Raw genomic sequence first — 25,432 nt, 5'->3', positions numbered from 1 at the left:
CCATACAGCTAATTATCCCCAAAAAAGAAAAATACAGATCAGGCAGAACATCAAGCAATTAAACGCATGTAAAGCTCATGTTATCCCAGAAAAGACACAAAATAAGATCAACAGTACAACAGTATGATTTTTCCTAGTGGTGATCCTGAGGAGGACCTCCATGTGGTCTTGTATAGGGTTTCAGTGAAGAGAGGAGCACCCCTAAACATAATCCCCACCCCCCTTACAAACCCACTCCTACCTCCAAAAGTCACAACCTATCCCTCACCGTGCAGTGTCATTTCAGTGTCAACCCACCTCTGGAATTTCAGACAAGAAGAAGAAGAAGAAGAAGAAGAAGAAGAAAAGGAAGCAAATTATGGGACGTAGAGTGTAGGTGCAGCATTGAAGAGAGAGAGACAGATTTTTTTTCCCCCCCTTAAGGAGACTTTGACTTTGTGCCGCTCTGGAAATACATGAAATCCGGTGCGCCTTTTGTAACTAAGACCTGCTCCTGTCTAAGCGTTTTAATGAGCGTTTAAGCCCCCAGGAGGACAAGTCGGAACTCACAGCAACCAAAGCCAGCCCCGTGGGAACCAAAGCTCTCCGGCTGCTCACGGTCACAGACATGCAGCCGCTCACCTTTGTCGGTGCTCTTTTCCTCCTGCTCCACATCTCCTGTGGGAGCGCAGACGCTCAGAGGTAAGGCAGTGAGTTACAGACGAACGCTTGATGTCGTGTATGCTGGTTTTCTACCCTGAGACCTGCAGCAGGTGTAAACTTTACTCAGTCAAGAACTGAGTTTTTGTCACATTGCAATTAGAGCCCGACCGACTGTTATTATCAGCCTGATATTGGCCTATCGCAGCTAATTGCTCTCTATATATTGTCTGATAGGTTATTTTGAACTTTTCTCAAATAGAACATAATGCAGATTGTTTTATTTGTTAGCTTTATAGGCAGCATTCTGTGTATATTCGATCCATTTTGTAAAATTAAGGTTTAATATATAACTGTATTTGTGTTTTTCTATTTATAGTTAATTCCAATTATTAAAAATCCCTGTTTCAGTGTATTGATTGTCATTTTGGACAGTAAAGGTCATTGTTAAACTGTAAAACATCCTGCCTAACCTATGCTAGCCACTTTTGAGAGATAAAATATTTATTTTTGATTTCATGGTGAACTGTTCCTTTAAACATATATTTGATATTTCCATATTATATTCTGTATCAATAATATTGGCCAATATATCAACATTTGGATTTTCTCTACTTACCAATATCTGTAACGGCCCCCAAAATCCAGCGTCAGTTGGGCCCTAATTGCAATGACTCTGAAATAATACACCAGAAGTGCCACTAACAGTGTTGGCTGATGTACAATTTGACCCATTTTGGGGGCAAAACAAGGAACTACATTTTTACCTCTTAACTGCTAGTTCACGCACATGCTTTTATTTTAAGAGCAGCTTAATGAGTAACATGACCTCCCTCATTTTGCACTGAATTATGTCCTTTAAAGCTTGAGAAAGCTGTTGTTTTGGAGGGTATGTACACACTAGCGGTGGACAGAGATGTTATTATTTGTATCTGTATCTTTTCAACTGACAAAATTGTGAGTCTGTATCTGTATTCAGATAGAAAACCCAAAGTGGTTGTGGTTTATACTGTAAGTTAACTACATGTTAAATTGGGCAAAGTTGTATTTTCTAACCTACTGTTCATTGGCAATGCAGCTGTTGTGTTTACAAAGCATAAAAATAATTCGATATTTGCATATAATAATTATGAAATATATTTCATCATCGTCATACACTCAGTCAACCACCACCTCCCCTTTGAGTGGGGAAAAATCAGAAAAAATGTCAATGCAAATAAGTAGTGCAAATAGGATCTTACAGTAAAGATATAAAAGTATATAAAAGTATCCTTCAGTTGAAGAGAATAATGGTGCATTAAATCAGTGATTGATGAAGACAGGTATTAAGTCTGCCAAGATAATCACATAGCTGCCTTTTTTCCTGTTAGAAACTAAGAAGACCTTCCAAGATAATGTCAGATAAATTTATGTGTATGATAAAGTTTTTTATCACATTGCAGTGACTCTGAAATGCACCGGGACCAATAATAAACCAAATGTCTCACCAACAGTATTGACTGATATACAGTTTGGCCCATTTCCTGTAGCCAAAAAAAGGAGTTACTGCCATTTTAACTACTAGCTCCTCCATGTGCTTTTATTTTAAGAGGAGCTTAATGAGTAACATGACCCCCCCCCCCCCCCCTTATTTTGCACTGAACTATGTGCTTTAAATCTTTACTGGGAAAACTGTTGTTTTAGATGGTATGCATGTACACACTGCTGCCCCTGACAGCACAGGGCTGTGACAACTATGACAGTGTGTCAGCTAAATGTGGCACAGCAACTGTTAATAAACGAAGAACACCTGTCACGCTCTCCTCTGGGCTATTCTGGTTGATTTCTATCAAGTCTCAGATTCCTCCAGTCCCGCTGGAGCCGAGGCTGCTTATAGGATGCTACGCCTGTGACACAGAAACATCTGGCATATTACAGTCTGGCACTGAGCTTAAAAGTAGAGTAAAAGTAGAGATAATGATGCTGGAAGCTGTAAAGTATGATTTGGTAGTGTGATTCTGACATTAATTTCCTTAGATTATTTATTGTCAATTTTGCAAGACAACACAACAAAGACAGTTCATGAAATTAGAAAACTGCACATGAGACAGCAGAAAAATAAATAATAAAGAGAACTATATACAAATATAAAATTATGACAGAATAGAAATATATGTTACTTATTTACCAAGTAAACGGCAAACTGCACCATAACATCTTAATCTAATTTACAGTTTAAAAATACGCTCATGCAATACAATCTATATGCTCTGCAGGTTATTTTAAATGCTGTGCTGACTCGCTGACCACAACTGAGAATAACTTTACAGTAGATTCTCCTCTGACTCCAGAAATTGGAGTCAGGTGAAGATCAAGGTGGAGAAAAAAAAGGAGGACATATGGTTGTGCAGAAGGTATCAGTGTGCAGCGCAGGAAGTGTCTGATTAGTGTGTTTTTCTCCATCTGTAGCTGCTACATCCTGTCAGCTGGCTGTTGCTCCACAGGGAGCCCCACTTTTATCACTAAGTGAGCCTGTGAGAGGACGCTTTATTTAGGTTGTTTATTTGTTTGTCATACAACAACCACGGGGAACAAAAGTAGAAGAAAAGGATGGCTGAAAATCAATCAAATGGATGTGTGGATGTTGTGTAATAACCTAAACTTGTTGTTAGTGTTTTATTGTGATATGATTTTTCTTATAGGTTAAATTTTTTACCTAATGTTCAATGCAGTAAACAAAGTGGGCTATAAATTTAGCTATGACAGAGAAATGACTCATTTTACCCTCTACTCATCTCTTGTTCCACAAAGGCACTACCGACAAGTCCTTACTGGAAACCAAGCGGGTGTGTGTCGCTATGGCAGGAGACTGGAGTGCTGCTATGGCTGGAAGAAAAACAGTAAAGGACAGTGTGAGGGTAAGACCAGTCCAGATTGATTCAACAACTGGTGTATAGGCTAATATTATAATAATGAATTAAACTTTTAATATAAGTGTGTCAAATTTATGCTTTCATTAGTGCGTAATCAAATGAAAATAAGAATTGTTGCATTTTCATTACCCGAGTATTAGGGATGTTTCTGGTGACTAATTTCCCTGCTGATTAAGCGCAAATTTTATTTTATACTAGTCGATTAATATAAGGTAATATATTTAAATGTGTGGCATTTTCCACTGTGCATTTTGAGCATTGCAAAAACTTGCACAATAACTCACTAAATGTGCTGATTTTTCAGACCAAACAGGATCACAGCCTCAGTGGGTACATTGTTTACGTTGAGCGTTAGTGTTAGTGTGGCTAACATTAGCAATGCATTAGCACGTTAGCATACAAAGCCTTTCTACTTGAAAATACTGCCAAGCTGTTTACCAGCTATCATCTGTCCAACTTTCCTGATAACAACATCCAGGCCAACGCATATTAGTGCAAAGAGAGAGGGGCTCCCGTCTGCTGGTGCTGCAGCTCCAGCTAGTGGCATTGTAGCAGCAGCATTGTTATATTAATAATTAGATCAACCTAATTTCTAGCATAACTAGCATTTCTGGTGCCAACTAGCAAAAGTGGTGACGTTTATATGACATCCATACTCCCTACATCTTTTATATCTACAGAGGGTCCTCTTCTATGGAAGCCGCCATGTTGCACCACCATGCTTCTACAGTAACCCAGAACAGACAAACTAAACACTGGCTCTTGATATGGCCTATTTACATTTAATACGACTTTTGCAGCTACTGTAGGTTCACCTACATGGAAGGGGAGGGTGAGACGAAGTCCTACACACTAATCTTTTAATATCCATCGTTAGGTGACAGCTCCAATTTACACAAACTGCTTTTTGAATGACCAAAATATTTGAGAGCGAGAATCTAAATTGACTGCCACAATACACAATGGCCCAACAACTGGTATTCTTTTCATGAAAGGTATTTTCCTAACCCAGAAAAATGTGGAGGAAATGACAGTCTAGATTGAAAAACCTTGTCTGCATAATAGAAACGTGTGGTTTGACTCTAATCCATCATTCTCAAACCACTGATATTTCTGCTGGTATTTCTTTTCTCCATGTTAAATGTTTTACCAGCACAATGTGAGCACGGCTGCAAGCACGGAGAGTGTGTTGGCCCCAACAAATGCAAGTGTTTCCCAGGATACACTGGAAAGACGTGTAATCAAGGTGGGTATTTGGGGTCAGTGAAGAGGGCCTGGAAAACATGGGCCTAAGTGGGTACAGGATAATCTCATTTCCAGCTATTAACTCACTTACAAAGCTCTGAATTGAATTAGAATATATTTTTGTCAGCAAATAGAAATTAGACACAACACATCAAGTTTAACAATATGAAATGAAAACAAAGAAACAAAAAGAATCAAATACAACAATACAATACAAAACAAAAGATTTTTGGCTACTTCCAGGTAATGATAGCAAACACAGTGTCCATATTGAGCATCTTTTTTGTAAAAGCATTAAAAAAAAGTAGTTATACAAACTAAACAAGTTAGCTAACACTACCATTAGCAATTGTTAGCAAACACTACTGTTAGTTATTGTTAACTAACACTATCATTAACTATTGTTAGCTAACACTACCGTTAGCAATTGTTAGCAAACATTATTGTTAGTTATTGTTAACTAACACTATCATTAACTATTGTTAGCTAACACTACTGTTAGCAATTGTTAGCAAACACTATTGTTAGTTATTGTTAACTAACACTATCATTAACTATTGTTAGCTAACACTACCGTTAGCAATTGTTAGCAAACACTATTGTTAGTTATTGTTAACTAACACTATCATTAACTATTGTTAGCTAACACTACTGTTAGCAATTGTTAGCAAACACTATTGTTAGTTATTGTTAACTAACACTATCATTACTATTGTTAGCTAACACTACCGTTAGCAATTGTTTGCAAACACTATTGTTAGTTATTGTTAACTAACACTACCAGTAGCTATTGTTAGCAAACACTAATGTTAACTACTAGCGAACACTAGAGTTTAACTGTTAGCAAGTTAGTGAGTTAGCTACTGCTACAGGTGGAAAAGTGAAAAAGTGGAGGTTTCATTTCACTTAGTGATGGTGATTATGAAAACGACAACATTCAGATAGCACAAGGGTAGATAAATGACACCTGATAATCTATATGTAGTGCAGGTTCATTTGAGTTCTGTCCCCTCAATGCCAGTGTCTGTATATGATTCCTTCATTTTCATATTTGTTCAGTATGTTATTATTACATTTTTGTTAAAACCCACTTACATGTTTCCTCACTACAACTGACCCATAAATTCACTCCTTTGACTGAAATACAGTGCAATGATTTTTTGACCAAAATACCTCTCAATTATGTTGGCTGCCTCTGTTTTTAAACAGTTATTTTTTTTGCCATTTTTAAAATTTCATTTAAGGCACTTAAAGCAAATCTTTATATCTTATGTTTCAATTAAAAGCATTGCAGTTAAAACGTATGTTACAAGGTTTTAGAAAAGAAGGTGTTTGTTTCTAGATCTGAATGAGTGTGGCCTGAAACCTCGTCCCTGTGAGCATCGCTGCATGAACAGCTATGGAAGTTACAAGTGCTACTGTCTCAACGGTTACACCTTAATGCCTGATGGATCCTGTGCCAGTGAGTAATGTCACGCTGCTATCCATACACGCCCTTAGTGGAAACTTAAAGACAGTCAGAGTTTGCACATTTATATGTTTAATATGTACTTTTTGTGTCCATGCATGTAGATTCCAGGACGTGCTCTCTTGCTCACTGTCAGTATGGTTGTGAGGAGGTTCAGGGGGAGATTCGCTGCCTCTGCCCATCTTCAGGGCTGCAACTTGGCCAAGATGAGAGGACGTGTGTGGGTGAGCAACCACACTCACACAGTAACGGATTATATAGAGTGATTTAATGTTTTTAAGTATATATTGTCATGTGGGGAAAACCACTGTCAAATATGATACACGATTAGAGGCAGGCCTGAGTAAGATGTCAGGAGAGTGAAAAATCAGATGGAGCAGTAGTTCTTCTCTAAATAAGCAATACAGAGTAAAAAACTGTTGACTTTGGCTTGTGTCTGTCTCATGCATTGGAAGTCTTTGCACAGTGGAACAATTCAGTAATGATTCTATTGTGTGGCTTTTGCATGCTTGGCTTGTACATCAGATGGATGCAATTAAGTTATATTTCTTCCCACAAATGTGCGTGAGTTGAGCCAGTCTGATACACTGATCACATGGGTAAAGGAATATAATAGATTCAACACACTCAAAAATAGAGGTAGAGCAGAAGTACACTTTTACATTGAAAATATACTGAAAAGTACATTTTCCCCACATGTACTGTACTGTAACAGACAAATAATGAGCCTTCATGAGACACACACATATCTACTGTATCCATCATTAAAGTTAATTGTAGTTTCTGATTATTCAAAGTACAGATTTCTCACACAGCGCAGCAATCTGTCAGTTGGCACTGGATACAACAGACCTCTAAATGGCTGCAGGCCCAGACTGACTATAAATAGAAACATGTGAAAACATGCATACTAGTAGAAAAATATAAGTAAAATAATGAAAACAATGAATGAATTTATGAGGATAAATTGATAAAAATTATTGTCTTTATAACAGTGGGCTGACATATACTATTATTTTGCAGTGTATGATGTTCACAGCACTTTTAATGGTGACATTACTATTTGGCTTAAAAAACTTCCTCTACACATTTCCTCTTTGTTAAGTAGATAGTTGATTGTGTCACCACAACACCAATGTTGGGCAAGTTATAAGAAATGTAGTAATTAATTAAAGTTACTGCCTACATCTCTACCTTAACAATTACAGCATAAAAGTAATTATTTACCAAGGAGAGTAACTTGTGTTGCTTTTAAAAGTCTGCTTTAATTCTCTCATTAATGCACTCATAGCAATATTATTTTATATAGCTTTATTATTTTAGTGTCACCTGTCAAATTTGTGTAGTAGTTATTAATACTCCAGACCACCAGAGGGCAGCAACGACTAGTGTTCTTATGTATGAGCTACACCTTTATTGCCTTTGGTTTAAGACCTTATCACACATATGCAAATATGCAAACTGTAGGGGAGTGGCCGTCGCCTGCCAAGGTGAACAACACACATATGTCTTTGCTATTGGATGAGGTTTTGACTCCGCCCCCTCAAATGTTGACCAAAATTAAAGGATGCAAATTCGTGGCTACTCCCCTTAATTAGTGCATGTGTGACCAGGCCCTGTGACTTAGTCATGTACTTTCATTATCCCAAATGTTTCGGTAATCAGAGAGTGAGGAAGGAGGTTTAACAATGAGGAAAACAATTCCTACGCTACTCCTGACACGATCAAACTACACCCTATGTTATTGTTTTAATGTGAGGAGACCCCTAGTGGCAGAAGTCACACATCATAAGTTTAATTTTCCCGCTGTTTTCTTTCCCTTCAGATATTGATGAATGCGTAACTGGGAAGAACCTCTGTCCATACAACCGTCAGTGTGTGAACACCTTCGGCAGCTACTATTGCAAGTGCCAGGAGGGCTACGATCTGAAATATGTTGACGGCAAATATGACTGTGTAGGTAAGGTATACCAGTTTATTACAGGGAAACATCTGTGATCAATTCTGCTCCTAAAGGTACAAATAGGCTTCTTCCAATTCCAGACCATGATGAGTGTGCAACTGGCACCAACAAGTGCAGCCACCATGCTGACTGCCTGAACACTCGAGGATCCTACAAGTGCAGGTGCAAGTCTGGCTTCAGAGGCAATGGCTTTGAATGCTCCGGTGAGATCCAAGAACTGCTACACAGAATTATGAATTACTTAGATATAGAGATTCATTTTGTTTGTAATTAAACAAATGTCAAATAAAGCCATCCACGAAAGAGTTCAAAAACTCTTTTGCAGGTGAGAGTAGTTACTCAGGAGCAGTTTTACAGCCACATATTTCATTTGGACATCATCAAACAGCAGTCCTGCCAAGGCTAGTTTCCTGCTTTCAGGCTCCTCTTTACAGATGTTAGCAAGAGGAGAGAGCCACAGATTGAAAACACACCTGTGTAAATATGACATTGTGTGGTAGCCAGCCATCTGAAGAAGAAGAAGGAGAAAGACAGGTTGTGTTACACTCTTTGAAACAGGCCCAGATAATAGCAGGTGAAACCTCATGTAGCCAAATGACATCAGAAGAATAGATCAGGGGTCATATTACAAAAAAATCTTACTTTAAGTCTTAAATTAAGATAGGATTTTTCATAATTTGGTTTTACAGGAACAAATCCTAACTAACTTTATCTTATCCTACTTTATCTTATATTATCTCAGATTGGGAATTTTAAGCATACATTGAAACACAAAAAATGGGGCAAAAATAATGATGGGCACTTCGGGACAGATGAAGGTGTGGGTAACATCGGTTCTTTTGGGGAAATTTACAACTATGCTAACAGAAGATAAAGGGAAGAGAGTTCACTAAGACAGCAGACAAAGTGTCTGTCGTATCCAGCATCCACTGCATAAAATCAATAAAAGATCAGCCATATTGTTTAAGCAGGATAGCTAACACTACCTTTTGACATTGTTAACAAACACTACCATTAACTACTGTTAGCTAACACTACCGTTAGCTACTGTTAGCAACCACCAGGGCGAGGTATCAGTAAACAGTTCCTTTAAGGTATTGACTGAAATAACCCAGTACCAAGTAGTATTGAAACTTTTCCAGTCAAACAATACACAATTTGATCTTTTTTGTACATACATCTAAAAAAATACTGTTTTTCACTGCAAACGTTCCTGGATTTAATGTGATGTGTGATTGGCCTCCTACTGTGGCAGCTTCAGCCCATGCAGTCTATGATGTGCTCAAGTTGAGCACAGTGCATCTGATGGACTGAGCAATTCAGTGTGTCAAGATGCCACGAAAAAGTAAAAAATATGGCTGATAAAAATAAATGCGCTAAAATTATGAGCATTCATTTAAAATTTTGGGAAGTCATGCTTATTTAATACACTTTTCCTATCTTCAGTTAGGGATAGCAATGTTGACTTAGGAACTGTTCATCTGTAATGGCTTTTCTTCCAAAATCAGGCCCCGACCATAATTAGTCAGGAAGTTTCTGTATACAGCTCCAGGGGTTTCAGTGTCAATGAAGATGCCTTTATTTTTTTGTAGTCAAGCCGTTTTATCAGAGGTCGTGGGATGGAGACAAAGGCAGTGCAGATGATTTCCTCAATGGTGAGACTGTGTGGAATCCAAGACCCTGCTGCTTCGGCTGTTCACTCCCTGCCCTGCAACCCCATTCATTCCCTCCTCTTGCCTATTTTCAAGAACACCTCCTCAAACTCTTTCCCTTGCTCATGGCTGGAAATGTTGTACGTCCCCAGCACACACAGCTTGATCTGAGACCCGGACTCCTCAGCATGACCCTTAATATACAGAATGTATGTGATAAAATGTTATGTGCAATGTATGTCGCCGTCATGCTTCATGTGCATGGAGAAGCAGCTGCAAAGTACATCAAAGCAAACAAAAAACGCATCTGAAACCTGGTAAAACACTGCATCTGCCACTCATGATTGCGGTTCCACATGTCTCATCTTATTCCTCTTCCTGCCTGCAGCCATCCCAGACTCCCAAGTGAGGCCTGGGATTCTGGGAGGGAAGCTGGACAATGAGGACATCAAAAATGTTATTCCCGAACCAGTCGCGACGCCGCCCCCGAAGATCCGCCAGCAGCCTTTTGACTATGATGGAGAGGTCTACATTGGCACCCAGACTGGGGAGGGACCGGAGGATGCATTTCCTGAGGAAGAACAGGAGGAGGAGGAGGAGGAGGAGGAGGAAGAGGAAGACAACCAGCTCAATCCAAGAGGAGATGTTTTCAGTAAGCGTCTTTTTCGTTTGGCTCCCTTGCAGCAGTCTGGGTGGTCCACAATGTATTAACCCTAGACAGACTAAACAAACTCAGTGTGTTTCTACAGCGATGTTGCTCTTGTGTCTACACAGCATCTGAATACAATTATCAATTTCTCAGTAGGCAGATGAAATAAGTATAAAACAGCAGGTCAGTTCTGAGACCTTGACCAGAGAGGAAAGGGACTTGTTGTTTCATGTCTCTTGTCGACCTCAGGCTCCTTCAAGACCTGTGTAACTCTTCTTAGCTTTCATTGGACTTAAAGGGGGGGGGGGGGGTTCTCTGAGGACCACAAGTCAAATGCCATTTAGTTCTTTCATCTCTGGCTGATATCTGTTAAACTCAGCAAGTCACAACAAAACAATCTAGATGTCAGTTTCACCTTTTTGTTTTCACTTTAGTTAATGAGTTTTAATCCATTGCTTTACATGCCATCAGGAGACCTTCCACCCTCTTGCACATTTGTTCCTATTTGCGATTTTGGGGAGAGCTGTCCCTTTAATTATGACTTTTTAATGGGCAACATGCTGAGACACATCTGAGTTGTCAGAGATGTTCATTCATGCTGATTATTTCTACAAGGATCCCCAAGCATCATTGCCGTCATGCTGTTGTGTCTTTGGCAAAATATGTTAATTAATTGATTAGCTGATCAAAGGAAAATTAGCTGCAACTATTTTGATAATTGATTGATTGTCATCAAGGAAAAGTCAAGGAAAGTGTCAATCGTTTGCTGGTTCTGGCTTCTTAAATGTAATTTTTGATTTGCTGCTTTCTTTTGCCATTTATGATGGTAGATGAAGAGTCTTTGGGTTTTGAATTGTTGGTTGGACAAAAGAGGCCATTTAAAGATGTTACACTAGGACACACATTTTTTTTTGACATTTTATAGACTAAACAAAAATAATTGGTAGATCAATCGATAATGAAAATAACTGTTAGTTGCAGCCCTAGTAAAGATATGGTCACTAACCCTAAGGTCTGGTCAACTCCAAACTGATGTGGCTGACTATTTCATAACATTAAAAAACTGGCTAAAACAAAAAAATATTAAGAAGTAATGATTCTAGGTTATTACAGTTAACTAAATCTAAAGTAAAAACTAAAACTAGGGACAAAAAAACATTTTAGTTAACTGAAATAAAAATAAAAACTTTATAAAAGATGAAGACAAACTGAAGACATATTGTCTACATAGAAAACTACCTAAAATATATAAAATATACAGCAAATGTCAGAAAGTTATACCTAATCTGAGCTTCTTAAATCTTTCCTCTGTCAAATACCCCATATTATCAAAAAAAACCCTAAAACTAAGACTGCAACTAATAAAAACTAAAGCAAAACAAAATATATATATATATATAAAAAATAAAAAACTAAACTGTAGCAAGCAAATCCACTAACCACACTATCCACAACTAAATTAAAATGAAAACTAATGAAAAATACAAAAATATGATAACTCTGATTCTAGCATAGGTCATTCTGGCAGCAAATTCAGACACTTTGATCAGATAAAAGGTGGAGCAGAGTGGGCAGTGTGGTCATGCAGTGGTATGCACCTCAGTGAGAAACCCCATAAATGAGGTTGCCTTTCACCACTAATCTTGATCTTTATAGAAACACCCGAGTCTGTGTAAGAACTGAGATAGCAAGAGGAGACAGGCCCCGAGACATCCATCACCTCCGGGGAGGAATTTTACTCTGTCGGCATGTGAGAGCTCAGGGATACAACCCATCCTGGGCCTGCTTCCCATCTCCTGGGAGGAGGGTGAGGAAGGGAGGGAGGCTATACTGAGCCTCCAAGCCTTTTATTATGTTTTCCCCAAAACAGCTGTTGTGCAAACAGACTTGACTCCTAGTAGGAAAGTCTGTCATCAGCACTCTAGACCTCTCTAACACCGGCCCACTCTGGCTGAGCAGGTTCAATAACCCCAGCTGTCACTGCTGCCGCAAGAGCTTTAAAATACTTGGGGGGGGGGGTTGTATCCTAAAGTTGTAGATCCATCTGAAGACGTGACTGACAGCGGGGCAGGTCTACACCTGTTGGTTAAAAGGTGCTTTCTGGCTTTTGTTTCATCGTGGAAAATATCTCTTTCTCTCTGCATAATTTTGGAATGTTTTTTTAAGATCACATACTTTTAAAGGAATTCATAGGCAAAACGTTCTTTGTTGTTTTTATGAGGAAACATTTAAGAGGCAGATTTTATTAGATTTTGTAAGAGTGTAATTATGATACAGTTGTGACTGCTTTTACTCATATACAATTATCACATTTAGCTGAAATATTATACATTCAGTTGCCATTTTATTAGGTACACTTTGCTAAAACGAAACTGCAGTCTGACACAACAGTCCTGCAATCAATCCTATAATCTACTGGAATTTTTCTGGACCCAGTAATGGTGTTTCCAACTTTTATGACTGAAATATCTACAGGGCTGGTGGATAAAATACAGTTTGGTTGCTAAGAGTTGTATGTTGGGCAATTTGCATAATTGGCACAATTATCTCATTATCATGTAAAATAAAGGGGAAAATGAAAAAAGAAGCAAAATTTTAGCTATGTCCAGTTTTGGGTAATTGATTAGCTCATTATGCTAATTAATGAAATTGTCCAACATACAACAGCAACTAAGCTTCATGTCATCTGCTAAACCTACAGATGACATTTTAATCAAAGAAGTTCATCAGAAACAACTTTGCTTGTTTTCATATTGGCCATATAAGCGTTTCCAGTAGACTTCTGGCTCCAGTTTTTGCTGAAACTGAGCATTCCAACTTCCATAAAAGCAGGATTTATTGAGGACTGTTGCATTAGACTGTAATAATTTAAACTACAGGGTTTCTGCAGGTTTCAACAGGTTAAATTTAAGACTTTTTAAGATCATTATGAATGCTGTTTAAGACCTGTTTCATGTCCATACTAGCAAGGAAGTATAAGCACAGTTTGCATCAGTGGGTTATGGAGCAATGTTGGTAGAGTGTATCCCTCTGAAAAAACATATAAGAGCAAGACTTAAGTTAATGCAGCCCTGTGAATTTCAGACTATTTAAGGACCTGCAGAAGCTCTGAAGCTTGATGTACCTAATAAACCGCCAAGTGGTTGTATATTAAACTAAAAATCCATGAATTCATGCTGATTTTTCTCTTTAATCTCTAAACACAGTATCAGAAGACTTTGAATCAGTGTTCGGCCCGGCCACAGAGGTCAAAGAAATCCAAATAACACCTGTTCAGGAAGGTAATCTAATATCTGCTTATGTGCTGTTGTTACGTAAAAACTGTTTATGTGACTAATTTGCTAACGTGCTCATTTTGTTTTACCCACTAGAGTTCATCATGGATTGCAACTTTGATCAGGGAGCGTGTGAGTGGGTCCAAGACAAGGCTGATGACATCGACTGGAGCGTAGCCTATCATGACGATGGTAACAGAATTATTGATGTTTTTGCAAGTGCTTTACTTTCATTAATTCACTTATAAGCAGAGGTGTGGACTAGAGTCGGAGTCAGTCACAAACTTGATGGCTTAATATGTGACTTGACAAAATTAAAAAAAAGACTTGTAACTGGACTTCGTCATTAACACCAATCACTCATGACTGCACTTGGACTAGAGTCTTTTGACTAGAAAATACTATTCTTCCCCCCCTAGACCAAAGATTTAAAAGTATGTTATTTAAAAACTGGGTAACACTTTGAAGGGGTGTGAATAAGACTGTCGTTACACCTTGGCATTGTACTCTGTGTCAAAATGTCATAACAAAGACATCTCAAATAATGGCAACTTTGCATTAAAGATGACAGAATTGACCAAATGACACTTAATGACAACAGTTAACATTCAAGACTGCGTCATGTTCATGATAGGTGTCATGACATTATTATGACAGTTTAATGACAATCTTATGCACACCCTTTCAAATAAAGTATTACCAAAAAATTCATTTCCTGAAACAACTAATGTAAACACTGTTCATTGAGATCCATGTTGTTTCCAGCCAACGCGATGGCAGCCAATCAAGTTGTGGGAAAGAATCATGAAGGACTATATTATGTTAGTGAGCACCCATTTGAAAAAGTGATACCAAAGATAAATTGTTCAGGTACAAAAACAATGAAGCGGTGAACAAAAAGCAAATTTGAGTATGCAAAAACAAAAATCGTTATTTTTGAAAATTACAGACGGAGACAAAACAGCTACCATCTTGGTTCGACATCTGATGTAGCACAAAGGACAGGAAGTCAAGGCTAATATGAACATAGTCAGCGAGCTAATGCTTCACAAACGTTTAACAGCTAAATAACTTTGTGAATCAGTGAGGCTGAAAACTCACATTATGACTTTAGGACTCAGAGCTCAAAGGTTAGGAGGTGGGACTTGTCTGTCTTGACTCGGGACTTGAGTAAAGACTTAACGCTAACCTATGACTTACAAAATAATGACATGGTCCCACCTTTGCTTGCGTGCTACAACTCGTTTAGGTGCTGAGTACTACATGGCCATGAGTGGACTCATTGGGGAGCAGGAGAACGTAGCCAGACTGAAGCTGCTCCTCAGCGACCGGGCCCAGCAGGGCAGCTTCTGCCTCACCTTTGACTACCGTGTGGTCGGCCATAATGTGGGAACTCTCAGGGTGCTGCTGGACAACACGGCTTACCCGGTGTGGGAGCAGAGCCAGAGCAAGGACCAGGGCTGGCAGACGGAGCTCCTCACCGTGGCCTGGAAAGAGGAGGCCCCTGAATCTGTGAGTCATTTTCTCTTTTTATAAAACACATTATCAACAGATGGTTGTTCAACCAACTAACAATAACAAAATTACCTGTAATTACAAAACAAGTTGAATAACACATGTTGTATCAGAAGCCTGACTACACTCTTAGAAATAAAGGTGCTAACTAGAACCATAAAGGGTTCTTCCGCTTGTCCCAACAGGAGAACCCTTTTTGGTACCTGGTAGAACCTTTTCTAAATGTTATGCTTGGAACCCTTTCAGAGAGACACAAAGGGTTGCTCCTAGAATTATCTGCGAAAGGTTTCACCCAGGACCCCCTGTGAGAGGTTCTACAGAGAACCCTTCTATGCTGTAAACCCTGACTGGAGGTTCTATCCAGAACCCTTCCACCCTCTAAAGGTGCGAGCAAGAGCCCACCCAGGGGATTCTACTGAGAACCCTTTGATATCTGAATCATTTTATCTAGAACCCACCCATGGGATTCTACCAAGAACCCTTTTATATTCCAGAGGATTCATCCAGAACCCACTCATGGAGTTCTGCAGAGAACCCCTTAATATTTCAAAGGTTTTATCTAGGGTCAACCCAGGGTGTTTTACTAATAACCCTTTATACTACAACACTGCAAGTCTTACCAAGAACCCTTGATTAACTCTTTCTTCAGAGGCTAATGGTTCTTCATAAAACCCCAGCCCTTCAAGAAGAACCCTTTTGGAACCCTTATTTTTAAGAGTGTATAGTTCTGATCAATTTTCTCTAAAATGTTAATATAATTTGGTTCACAGTATGTTTAAATAACAAGCTGTATATTGTTAATTCACTGCTCGCCACTGAATGTCTTTCAGATCATCTTTGAAGCTCAGCGTGGGAAAGGTGTTGGAGGAGAGATTGGGTTGGACAATGTTGTGCTGACCTCAGGGGCCTGTCAAGAAGATGTCAGCCCCGTCTTTTAAGAAGCTCCACCCTGGATTTACACTTTGAAAATCTGCTCTAACTGACACATGTCAAAGATTCCTGTTTCCTGTCCGTATTAAGGTCTCTTCCTTGTGGAATCTCTCAAATGTTTTCTCGTGGTTTAGCCAGAGGACATCCTCGTGGTCTCAAGGGAAGATTATGTACAACCAGTGCATGCATGTTTACTTTATCACCATGCTGCCTCATGGACACGTCCTACTACATTCTCTGCTGTGATTTTCAAAATAGTCACTTAAGATACAGATAACTCAGATCTCAGGAATACGTGGAAATACTAACTTTGTCTGTTAGTTAGGTTTAACAGTATTGTGCTTAGTCATTTTTTGTGTATGTGATAGTGCATTGCTGAAGTTAACTGAAAATAATCTATGACATGTAATGTGAATTCTTAGGTGAATTATATCTGAAATTCAATCTTAGATGAATACCTTTTTGAAGGCTGGTTAGTTTAAATGATAAAAAAAAGTATCAGTGCATATCTGCTGTAAATTTTGCTTTCATATTATACTGTCCCGTTGCATTAAATCTGTTTTTTTTCTACCGCTGTCTTACATTCTTTTTTTTTTTGGTTCGCGTATTGTGTGATTGTATACCTGGGTGCCTAATCTTGATCATATCTTTTACTGTGGTTTTCTGCAAACAGAAATCATCATCAGCTGCACTATTAGAGGTAATGGAAGTGAATATGGTGGTCTCATAAGCTTATAGTCTTACAGAGTAGACAAAGGTAATATGACAAAGAATGGGGATAATTTTATGAAATTCAGTCTGCTAACTAAAGAAATGTCACCACAAATGAGCTATATATTTATGGATATCAGGACTGGTAGTATAATGATTTGTGGTAGACAGTAACATCCAACTTAAAGGGACAGTTCACGCTAAAGTCAGAAATACATATTTTTCCTCCTAAATTGTTTTGGTATGAACTGCTGAGTTTTGAAGATATCAGCCATTAAGATGTCTGCCTTCTCTCAAGTATAATAGAATCAGATGGCTCTTGGCTTGTGGTGCTCAAAGCGCCAAAAATAAAATAAAATTAAATTAAATTAAAAATTAAAAACTCAACAGCAATGTTTCTTTCCAGAAATCATCACCTGGTTACTCGAGATAATCCACTAAACCTGTTGTGAGCAGTCTCATAAAGGAACAGGTGGAGTTACTACCAAACTACACTTGCCACCTGTATCACCAAGCAGAAGCAACTGGGGCTCACAATATGAGACTAGATATCATCTTAGATTTTGGATATTATTATATTTAGGTGATAGTTTCTGGAGAGAGACATTGCTTAACATTTGCCTTTGCTGAGTGGCATCTACTTCCACTATATTAAAGAGAAGGCAGACATCTCTACAGCTGATGTCTTCAAAACTCTGCAACTCACAACAAAACAATCTAGATGGATAAATGATGATGTTTTGTCTGACAGAATGACATGTTTGACTGGTAAAAATGAAAAAGGAGTAGCCTACTTTTTATATTATATATTTTTAAATATTATTTTGTGTATTTTAACACAGTTCTATCACTATGGGATGTAATATATATACATATGTATATATATATATATGTATATATATATATATATATATATATATATATATATATATATATATATATATATATATATATATATATATATACATATATATAAGCAAGAATATGGTTATAGTGCACAAAGTATTCGGAGCTTTTTTCGGTAAAGTCGAGTGGAGTTGAACCATTATTTTTTTCCCTCACAGTTTTGCAGCTGGGGTGCTGGCAAATAAAAGAATAATGTCGCCCTCTAGTGGCTATTAATTAATACTACAGAGATGTATAGTTTATAGATGTGGAGAGCAGCTGGGACTAGAGGAAAAATGGCTCGCATGAAGTAAATACTGATTTGAGTTCTTCAACAAGAATGGTATAACGTGTAGTGTGTGAATAATTCCGTATATTTAAGTTGTACAGGCCTGAAACGGCCGTTGGTTGCCCTTTCCGGGTCATGTCTAAAAGGGAACCATTGGTTTGCGAAACTCTCGCGAGATGTGCACGTGTTGTTTCTTAATTGTGCACCTTGTACAAACTAATTACGTTTTAAAGTGTGACAATAGCATGGTTACACTCTGAGTGTGACTACTGGTAGAAAACACTTTGACCGAGTAAGAGAACAATCGTGGTGTATGTTAAAGTGATAACTCTCACGAGATCTTTCGCGGGTCTTGGGTTCCCTTCTAGACAAGTTTCTGTCAGGCAAGATCACATGATCCGATCAGTCCATGTATCGTTAGCTTGTTAGCAGCTAGCTCCGTTAGCACCGAGCCTTTGGAGTTCACCAGGAAACGGTGCGACCTGACGTTATCTCGAGACACGCCAAGGCGAGGAGCTGTCAAACATAGGCATTAATATCACTTTATTTATTTTATTTCTCGTTCACTCGGCAGAGGCCAGGCCTGACCTGTAAGGTACGTTACTAGCAATCTTGACTGTAAGTAAACCTGAGCTAGCGAAATTAGTATATTTCTTTATCGTAACTCCAGCTGTCTTTCTTTTTGTTTTGTTTTTCATATTAGCCTAGCTCAGCTAAGACACAATTTAGACTCTCTGCTAGCATGGTACACCTATCAGTGTAATATTATGCACATTATATGTCACAAGCTAAATATTTCTTGACAGAATGCTCATAAAGGGTGCATTGAGCGTTTGGTAGCAGGTTATGCTTCATTGCAACGGGTCTTTGAAGCAATAACCACTGTCCTGGGCCATCTGTTAATCAGGAAACTGCTTCTTGTCACTGTGTTACAGCTGGTTGAACGTTACCTACATGGCTGCTCACACCAACATTAAACAGATGAGCATGTGACCAAGGACCAGGGTCTACAGCACATGATCTGGAACAGTGGAGGAGGCCAAAATCAACCAGGGGTGAGACAAACACAAAGCATCCACAAAACTGTTTCTGCAGTGAAATACACAGTGGTTATAGTATTCCATTTTAAAGGGACAGTACACTCCAAAAACTAAAAAAATACAAATTGTTCTTCTTACCTGTAGTGCTATTTGTCCATCTAGATTGTTTTGGTGTGAGTTGCTGAGTTGTAGAGGTGCATTTGAAAAACTCAACAGCAAAGTTTCTTTCCAGAAATCATGACCTGGTCACTCAATATAATCCACAGACTTTGTTATGAGCAGTTTCATGTTGGAATTACTTTCTTTCAACTGTAGGAATCATAGAGAATTGTGCATCTACTCATAGATGAGAGGCGCATGATGGCGTGGGATGTAAACATTCATGGCATCCTTCTTGGCTGAGGTGTAACCTCTGATTTTATCAAAATCAGAATTATGGCTGCTTGCGATTTTCAAATCACAGGAGGTGCAATTTTTATTTAAGGGGAAATTTGATTTTAAACATGCTGCAGAGATGTACTTGCCAATGCATCATATTAGGGGTGTAACAATTTCAATATTAAATCTTAAATCAATTGAAATCAGCTTTCCATTTCAAGAATCAAATCGAAAGGCAGAATCAGTGAACTTCCTAGTATATGTTTTTCTTTTCATCACTGTCTACTTGCAGCATCTGGTGCATAACTGAAGAGAAAAACAACACTTAACTTGTCAGGGCATAAAACCAATGATCTGTTGATCTTCATAAATCAAAACTCGATAGTCCAATAAAGTGTAAAAATTAAAGTAAAGGTTTAAATCAAATTGAATTGTGACCTTCAAATCAAAAGTCAAGTTGCGACACACCTACCAACATCTTTTTTGGTAGATATCACCACAGAAAGCACACCATAATCATTTTAATATGTTTTAACAACAATAATTTCATATTTCAAATCATATCACAATTGTAATATTAGTTAAAATAATTGCATTTAGATATTTTTAAAAATAATTCAGCCCCAGTTCCAACATATTTGAAAAAAGGCAGACAGCCAGCCTCTTCAAAACCTGCAGCTCACGCCAAAACAATCTAGATGGATAAATAGCACTACAGGTAAGAGGAAAATTATGTATTTTTGATTATGCTGTGAACTGTCCCTTTATACTGATAATGTGGTGTTTTACTGATAATAAATTTCATCTCTCTGTTAGGTAAATTATTTCAAAGTGGTCGATCGGGAGTGAACAGCCATGACAACAAAGACGTCCCTGCTGAAAGTCATCCTGCTGGGCGATGGCGGTGTTGGAAAAAGTTCCCTCATGAATCGTTATGTCACCAACAAGTTTGACGCGCACCTTTTCCACACCATCGGAGTGGAATTCCTGAACAAGGAGCTGGAGGTGGACGGCCACCAGGTTACCCTACAGATCTGGGACACTGCTGGCCAGGAGCGCTTCCGCAGCCTGAGGACTCCTTTCTATCGTGGCTCTGACTGCTGCTTGCTCACCTTCAGCGTAGACGACAACCAGAGCTTTCTCAACTTAGGCAACTGGAAGAAGGAGTTCATCTACTACGCTGATGTCAAGGAGCCTGAGAAATTCCCGTTCGTAGTCTTGGGCAACAAACTGGACGTGACAGAGAGGCAGGTGTCTACTGAGGAGGCGCAGCAATGGTGCCAGGAGAACGGCGACTACCCGTATTTTGAGACCAGTGCCAAGGATGCCACCAATGTAGCGGTGGCCTTTGAGGAGGCAGTGCGCAGAGTGTTGGCGCTGGATGAAAGAACGGACCACCTCATCCCCACAGACACAGTCAAGCTGCACAGAAAGCCTCGCTCTGCCACCACGTGCTGTTCATAACATCCAGGAGTTTATCACTAACAATAATTTGCTGTTATGCCTATTATGTGATGAGGCTGTAGGTGCACAATGCTGTAGTGACATGTTATTTAAACAAATGACGCTACTCGCTTTATGATTTGTTATACTGTTGTTGGTTTGATAATGCTAATAGTTGGACTTCTGTCAGAAGTGAGACAGGAAACACTAAATTGGTCTAATTACAAATAAACGTGAAATCACTGAATCATTCACTCAGCTCTGCCACCGTTCAAAGGTTGGGCTTTGGAGGAGGAACAGAAAAACAACCTTTTATGTTGATTCAAGATTACGTACAGGTAACTAAAAATATGTGTGCTATGTTTGATCAGTTTCACTTCCCTCTCAAATGGCTAAATGTTCCGTTCAGTTATGAAGGCAAATCATAAGACTGGCTTTACACCGTGAAACTTTCACACATCTACTTGCAGCTTGAAATTTGCAGAAAACTAATTTTCATGCAACTTGACATGGAGCAATTCAAAAATAATCAGTTTCACGCAACACAGTTTAACAGTGAAAGGAGCAATATGTCACCATTGCATGTCCAAAATTGAGTACTGCAGTCCAAACGCCAAGTTGGAACAACAGACAGCATGTTAAATATAATGTAATCTTGTTTAATATACGGTCTATGGTTGAAACAAGTTGTTTTCCCCACTCTGCCTCCCTAGACACAGCAGAGACAGACAGGCTACAGGAGCTCTGTAGTAGTGCTGGATGCACACAGCCTCATAAATTCACAATAACAAGCCCACTGCAATGAAATAACACTCTGGACTAGAGCTGTAATGATTAATCAATTATTAAATTAATTGCCAATTCCAGTGATGATAGATTAATTGTTTTGAGTAATTTTTAAGTAAGATAAATGTTAAAATAACTTGGATTCCATATTTTTAAATGTGAATATTTTATGGTTTCTTTACTCCTCTGACATTAAACATAATATCTTTGGGTTGTGGGCAAAACGGCACATTTCAGAGATGTCATTTGGGCTTCAGGAAACATTTTTCACCATTTTCTGACATTTTATAGAGTAAGAAACTAACCGATTAATCTGGAAAATAATCCATCAATTAATGGACGATGAAAATAATCGTGAGTAGCCCTACTCTTGATGATGAGTCGTGGTTGTCTGTCTCACTACCTGCTAAACTCCATTAAAATGTTTCTCTGTTTAACGGTTATAAACATCTACGCCTTCTACAAGTTTATTAATGATTTCGACTCATGAACAGACACTAACTCATTTGCCAAACATTCTGTATTAATTTTATCTCTGACTAATGTGAAATTGACATACACTCAACTTAAGTTGTGTGGATGTTTCACCATGTAAAGCCAACCTAATGTGACACTTAAATATGTGTGTAGATGTGGACTACCTTGGTGGTGCAATTTTTTTTTTTTTACAGGGTTTCTGATCTTCACTCCCCAATATAATAATGCATATAGAGTGATGACCTATATGTTTACATTCAGAAAATAACTGCATAATTAAATTATTTTTGCAGCCCAATAACATTATTTCTGAGAATTATGAAGTAGCTAAAGCACTACTTTGTGTGTAACTAACAAATTGAGGCTTGTCGTGATTATCGCACCTTTAGTTCTTGTTCGCATAGTGAATAGATTATGACTATGTGCTGGAAGCACTGAGGGACCAGATCCCTAACAGGAGATACATATTAAAGCAAAGATAACATGCATGGCATATGATGTATTTAAGTTTCTGGAAACCTTTTGTATTTTTTAAACTGTTTTTAACTTAAAAATCACTGAATCATTATTTCCTCAAGGACTATGAAGAAACAGCAGCCATGATTGAGTGAATCTTTTTTCTCATTATTGGGTTTATTGTTTTAGATGTTTTTTGATCTTTAAAGCACTCCATTAACATTATTATACATTCAGTTCAGTCCCCCCTTAATATTCAAAATGGTCAACCATTCATTTACCATAACGGTTTCTCATTCAGATTTCATTTAAATTCAAAGTTGTACTACTGGTATGCCAAACAATAAATAAACCCATGAGAATTGTCTCTTTAAGTGCAGGCTCTCAATTTTTTGTCAGCCTAGGGCTTATTACAAAGTAGAAAGTATCCTGGGAACCCCCTCATTTGTCACTTGGAATAGCACAGCCTTAGTTATGTGACTGAACAACATAAGAGAAATGTTTTGGAAAGATATGACATGTAATAAAAATATTTTCACTATGTCAACACAGAATGCCCATATAGAGCGAGCCAGTTCCCACCATGAATGGATGTCATGTGGGTGATGCCTGCTTGAATGGTGGAACGACGATTAATATATTTATTTATTAAGAGTAATAGATTGTTAGATTAGAACTTAATATATGAACTATTTTAGATTTAGAAGTTAAAATAGTTTTCAAACTATGAAACCTTTTGTAAAAAATATTTTTTACATATTTCAATTTAAATGAATGAATCTGAAAACTTTGTGGACCTCTAGTTGAAAACCTCAGTCTTTAAGCATTACACAGTGAAATGTCTAAACCGGTAGACAAGACAAAGTTTTTATACCTTAAGTTTAATGTTGATTAGCAACATACAGTAACTATACCCACAGCCCAACCCATGCAAGAAATCAAGAAACAAACCTCAAAGTCTCCAGTGTCAGACAAGAAAATGTTTTATAGAAAATCTGTAATGAATACATTTCAAATGTGTTAAACAGCAAAAGACAAACATATAGACATCAGACAAGTATGTTAGGTAAATATATACAACAAATAGTCAAGATGTACTCTAATCCTTGTGTGTGTGAAGTGATTAACTCAGGAGATGCTTCTTTCCAAGAAACTGTACTTTCCTCTCAAAAGCCGTCGAGCGGATTGGTGCATTGATTTCATAGAATGGATTCATCGCAAACTGAAAGACAAAATAAATGATTAAGTCAAACACTAAAGGAAAAAATATCCTCATATTCTAGTCATATAGAAGACAACTTACCTTAATGTATAAATCATACACGTCATTAAAAAAGTTTTTGATGCCATCTTCTTGTCGAACATCATGCAGCATGATGAATCTTATATGTACGGCAAATTAAAGAAAATAAAGCCATGGCCATGACACAACAATGTGACTGACTGCTAAAAAAATAATAACATTACACTACACACTACAGATTATGTATGTATGTCAGATTATTACCAGAAGAAATCTTCATGTCAAATTTTTGCCATTTTTTCTTAATAGATGTCTAAACAATTACTCAGTTATCAAAACTGATGATAAAGTTGCCGTCAATTGACTGCTTGTTTCAGTTAAGTTATTTTTATTAGTGCATTGCAATATCCAAATTGCAGAAGTACACCTCTAAAATTAGTTAATTAAGCAGAATATACAGGCCACACAGACTTTATTATCGGTCTCCTTTGTCAGCATGGAATCATTTTATCAATTTTGCAATTGTCATTTTCACAATTAATAATGTAGAGTCTGCAGCAAAGTATCCTGTGTGGGACAAAAGGGAGGAATCAAATGGAACTACAAAAAAGGATATGTCCTGCAGTGACAAAGGCAGAAACAAACCACTCGTTGAACTTGTCCACAGTTTTCAAGTACATGTTGTTGGACAGCCACATGTTTTCATCCACCAGGTCCAAGGCTGCGTGTGCAATAAACTGGTTCAGGTGACGATGGTCATCCTGTAGTCAGTGAAACAAATCTTATCACAGAGGACAATAAATTAACAGTCATATACTGGAATGAACGATTAAGTTACTAATTAAGCCACGTTACCTTTGATTCAGGCTTCCCAGCTGGCAAGAACTCCATCTCAAACACAGGGTTGTCTTGATGACCAACCATGACAAAGTAAAAACTTCCAGACATATTTTCCCCGTCTTCTTAGCAAAGCCAAACTGCCGTGAAAACAATTCAAACCAAATGAAATAGGTCGAATTACTTAATCTTCTTAAATGTCTGTGTCAATAATCACTCAAATGATTGTGAATCCTGCGGCTAGCACGCTAACATTAGCCGCAGTGCTCCACAGACGCTTGACGTCGTTTACGTCTTTGAATTAGTCTTGTGAGGCTAGAGTGAACATATTACATACTGAAATATTAAGATATTGTAACGTAAGCAGAAGAAGAAAAACGTATTATTTTGATAAAACCGATGTTTGTTTACCTGTCAATTTTGCTTCCTGAACGGGGCAGAGAGAACAGTCGCAATAAGATGACGACATGGTCAGGTGGACAAATACATTTATCAATTATCTTCTATAAAAGTGTTTTAGTGTTTTAATTTAGCTTTATATAAATCATCACTGCATTAAACATGCGACAAATTGTGCAATATTAATAATAATATTACATAATTAATAAGTTTCGTCATAACTGTGGGACTCCTCGGGAC

At 38.0% G+C, this 25,432-nt stretch overlaps 3 protein-coding genes across 5 annotated transcripts; 2 read left to right on the top strand and 1 right to left on the bottom strand.

The window, feature by feature from the left end:
* The first annotated feature begins 272 nt into the window (after positions 1-272).
* On the top strand, positions 273-16,834 carry egfl6 (EGF-like-domain, multiple 6). Of its 3 annotated transcripts, XM_084725026.1 has the most exons (13): positions 273-681; positions 3,430-3,536; positions 4,705-4,797; positions 6,139-6,258; positions 6,369-6,488; positions 8,090-8,224; positions 8,308-8,430; positions 9,820-9,882; positions 10,268-10,531; positions 13,735-13,809; positions 13,900-13,995; positions 15,053-15,315; positions 16,149-16,834. In XM_084725026.1, the coding sequence occupies exons 1-13, from the start codon at positions 608-610 to the stop codon at positions 16,254-16,256; spliced, it is 1,641 nt and encodes a 546-aa protein (XP_084581152.1). In that variant the 5' UTR covers positions 273-607; the 3' UTR covers positions 16,257-16,834. The 3 variants fall into 3 exon arrangements, with proteins under 3 accessions (XP_084581152.1, XP_084581153.1, XP_084581154.1); XM_084725027.1 differs by lacking the exon at positions 9,820-9,882 and having other exon boundaries at positions 274-681; positions 16,149-16,833; XM_084725028.1 differs by lacking the exons at positions 8,308-8,430; positions 9,820-9,882 and having other exon boundaries at positions 274-681; positions 16,149-16,833.
* A 1,590-nt stretch (positions 16,835-18,424) lies between these two features.
* rab9a (RAB9A, member RAS oncogene family) lies at positions 18,425-21,241 on the top strand. Its single transcript, XM_084725021.1, has 3 exons — positions 18,425-18,728; positions 19,069-19,188; positions 20,368-21,241. Exon 3 carries the CDS (start codon positions 20,407-20,409, stop codon positions 21,013-21,015), a length of 609 nt encoding a protein of 202 aa, XP_084581147.1. The 5' UTR covers positions 18,425-18,728; positions 19,069-19,188; positions 20,368-20,406; the 3' UTR covers positions 21,016-21,241.
* Positions 21,242-23,673: 2,432 nt separating this feature from the next.
* On the bottom strand, positions 23,674-25,354 carry trappc2 (trafficking protein particle complex subunit 2). The gene is made up of 5 exons (XM_084725022.1): positions 25,205-25,354; positions 24,812-24,933; positions 24,575-24,717; positions 24,017-24,104; positions 23,674-23,935 (listed from the first exon to the last, which is right to left on the bottom strand). The coding sequence occupies exons 2-5, from the start codon at positions 24,902-24,904 to the stop codon at positions 23,837-23,839; spliced, it is 423 nt and encodes a 140-aa protein (XP_084581148.1). The 5' UTR covers positions 24,905-24,933; positions 25,205-25,354; the 3' UTR covers positions 23,674-23,836.
* Positions 25,355-25,432: the final 78 nt, after the last annotated feature.

Source organism: Lutjanus erythropterus, chromosome 8, assembly GCF_056507025.1.
Source record: "Lutjanus erythropterus isolate fLutEry1 chromosome 8, fLutEry1.hap2, whole genome shotgun sequence".
In the NCBI taxonomy this organism is placed as follows: Eukaryota; Metazoa; Chordata; class Actinopteri; order Lutjaniformes; family Lutjanidae; genus Lutjanus; species Lutjanus erythropterus.
The sequence above is the reverse complement of the archived record's forward strand: the minus strand, read 5'-3'. Positions and strand labels throughout refer to the sequence as shown.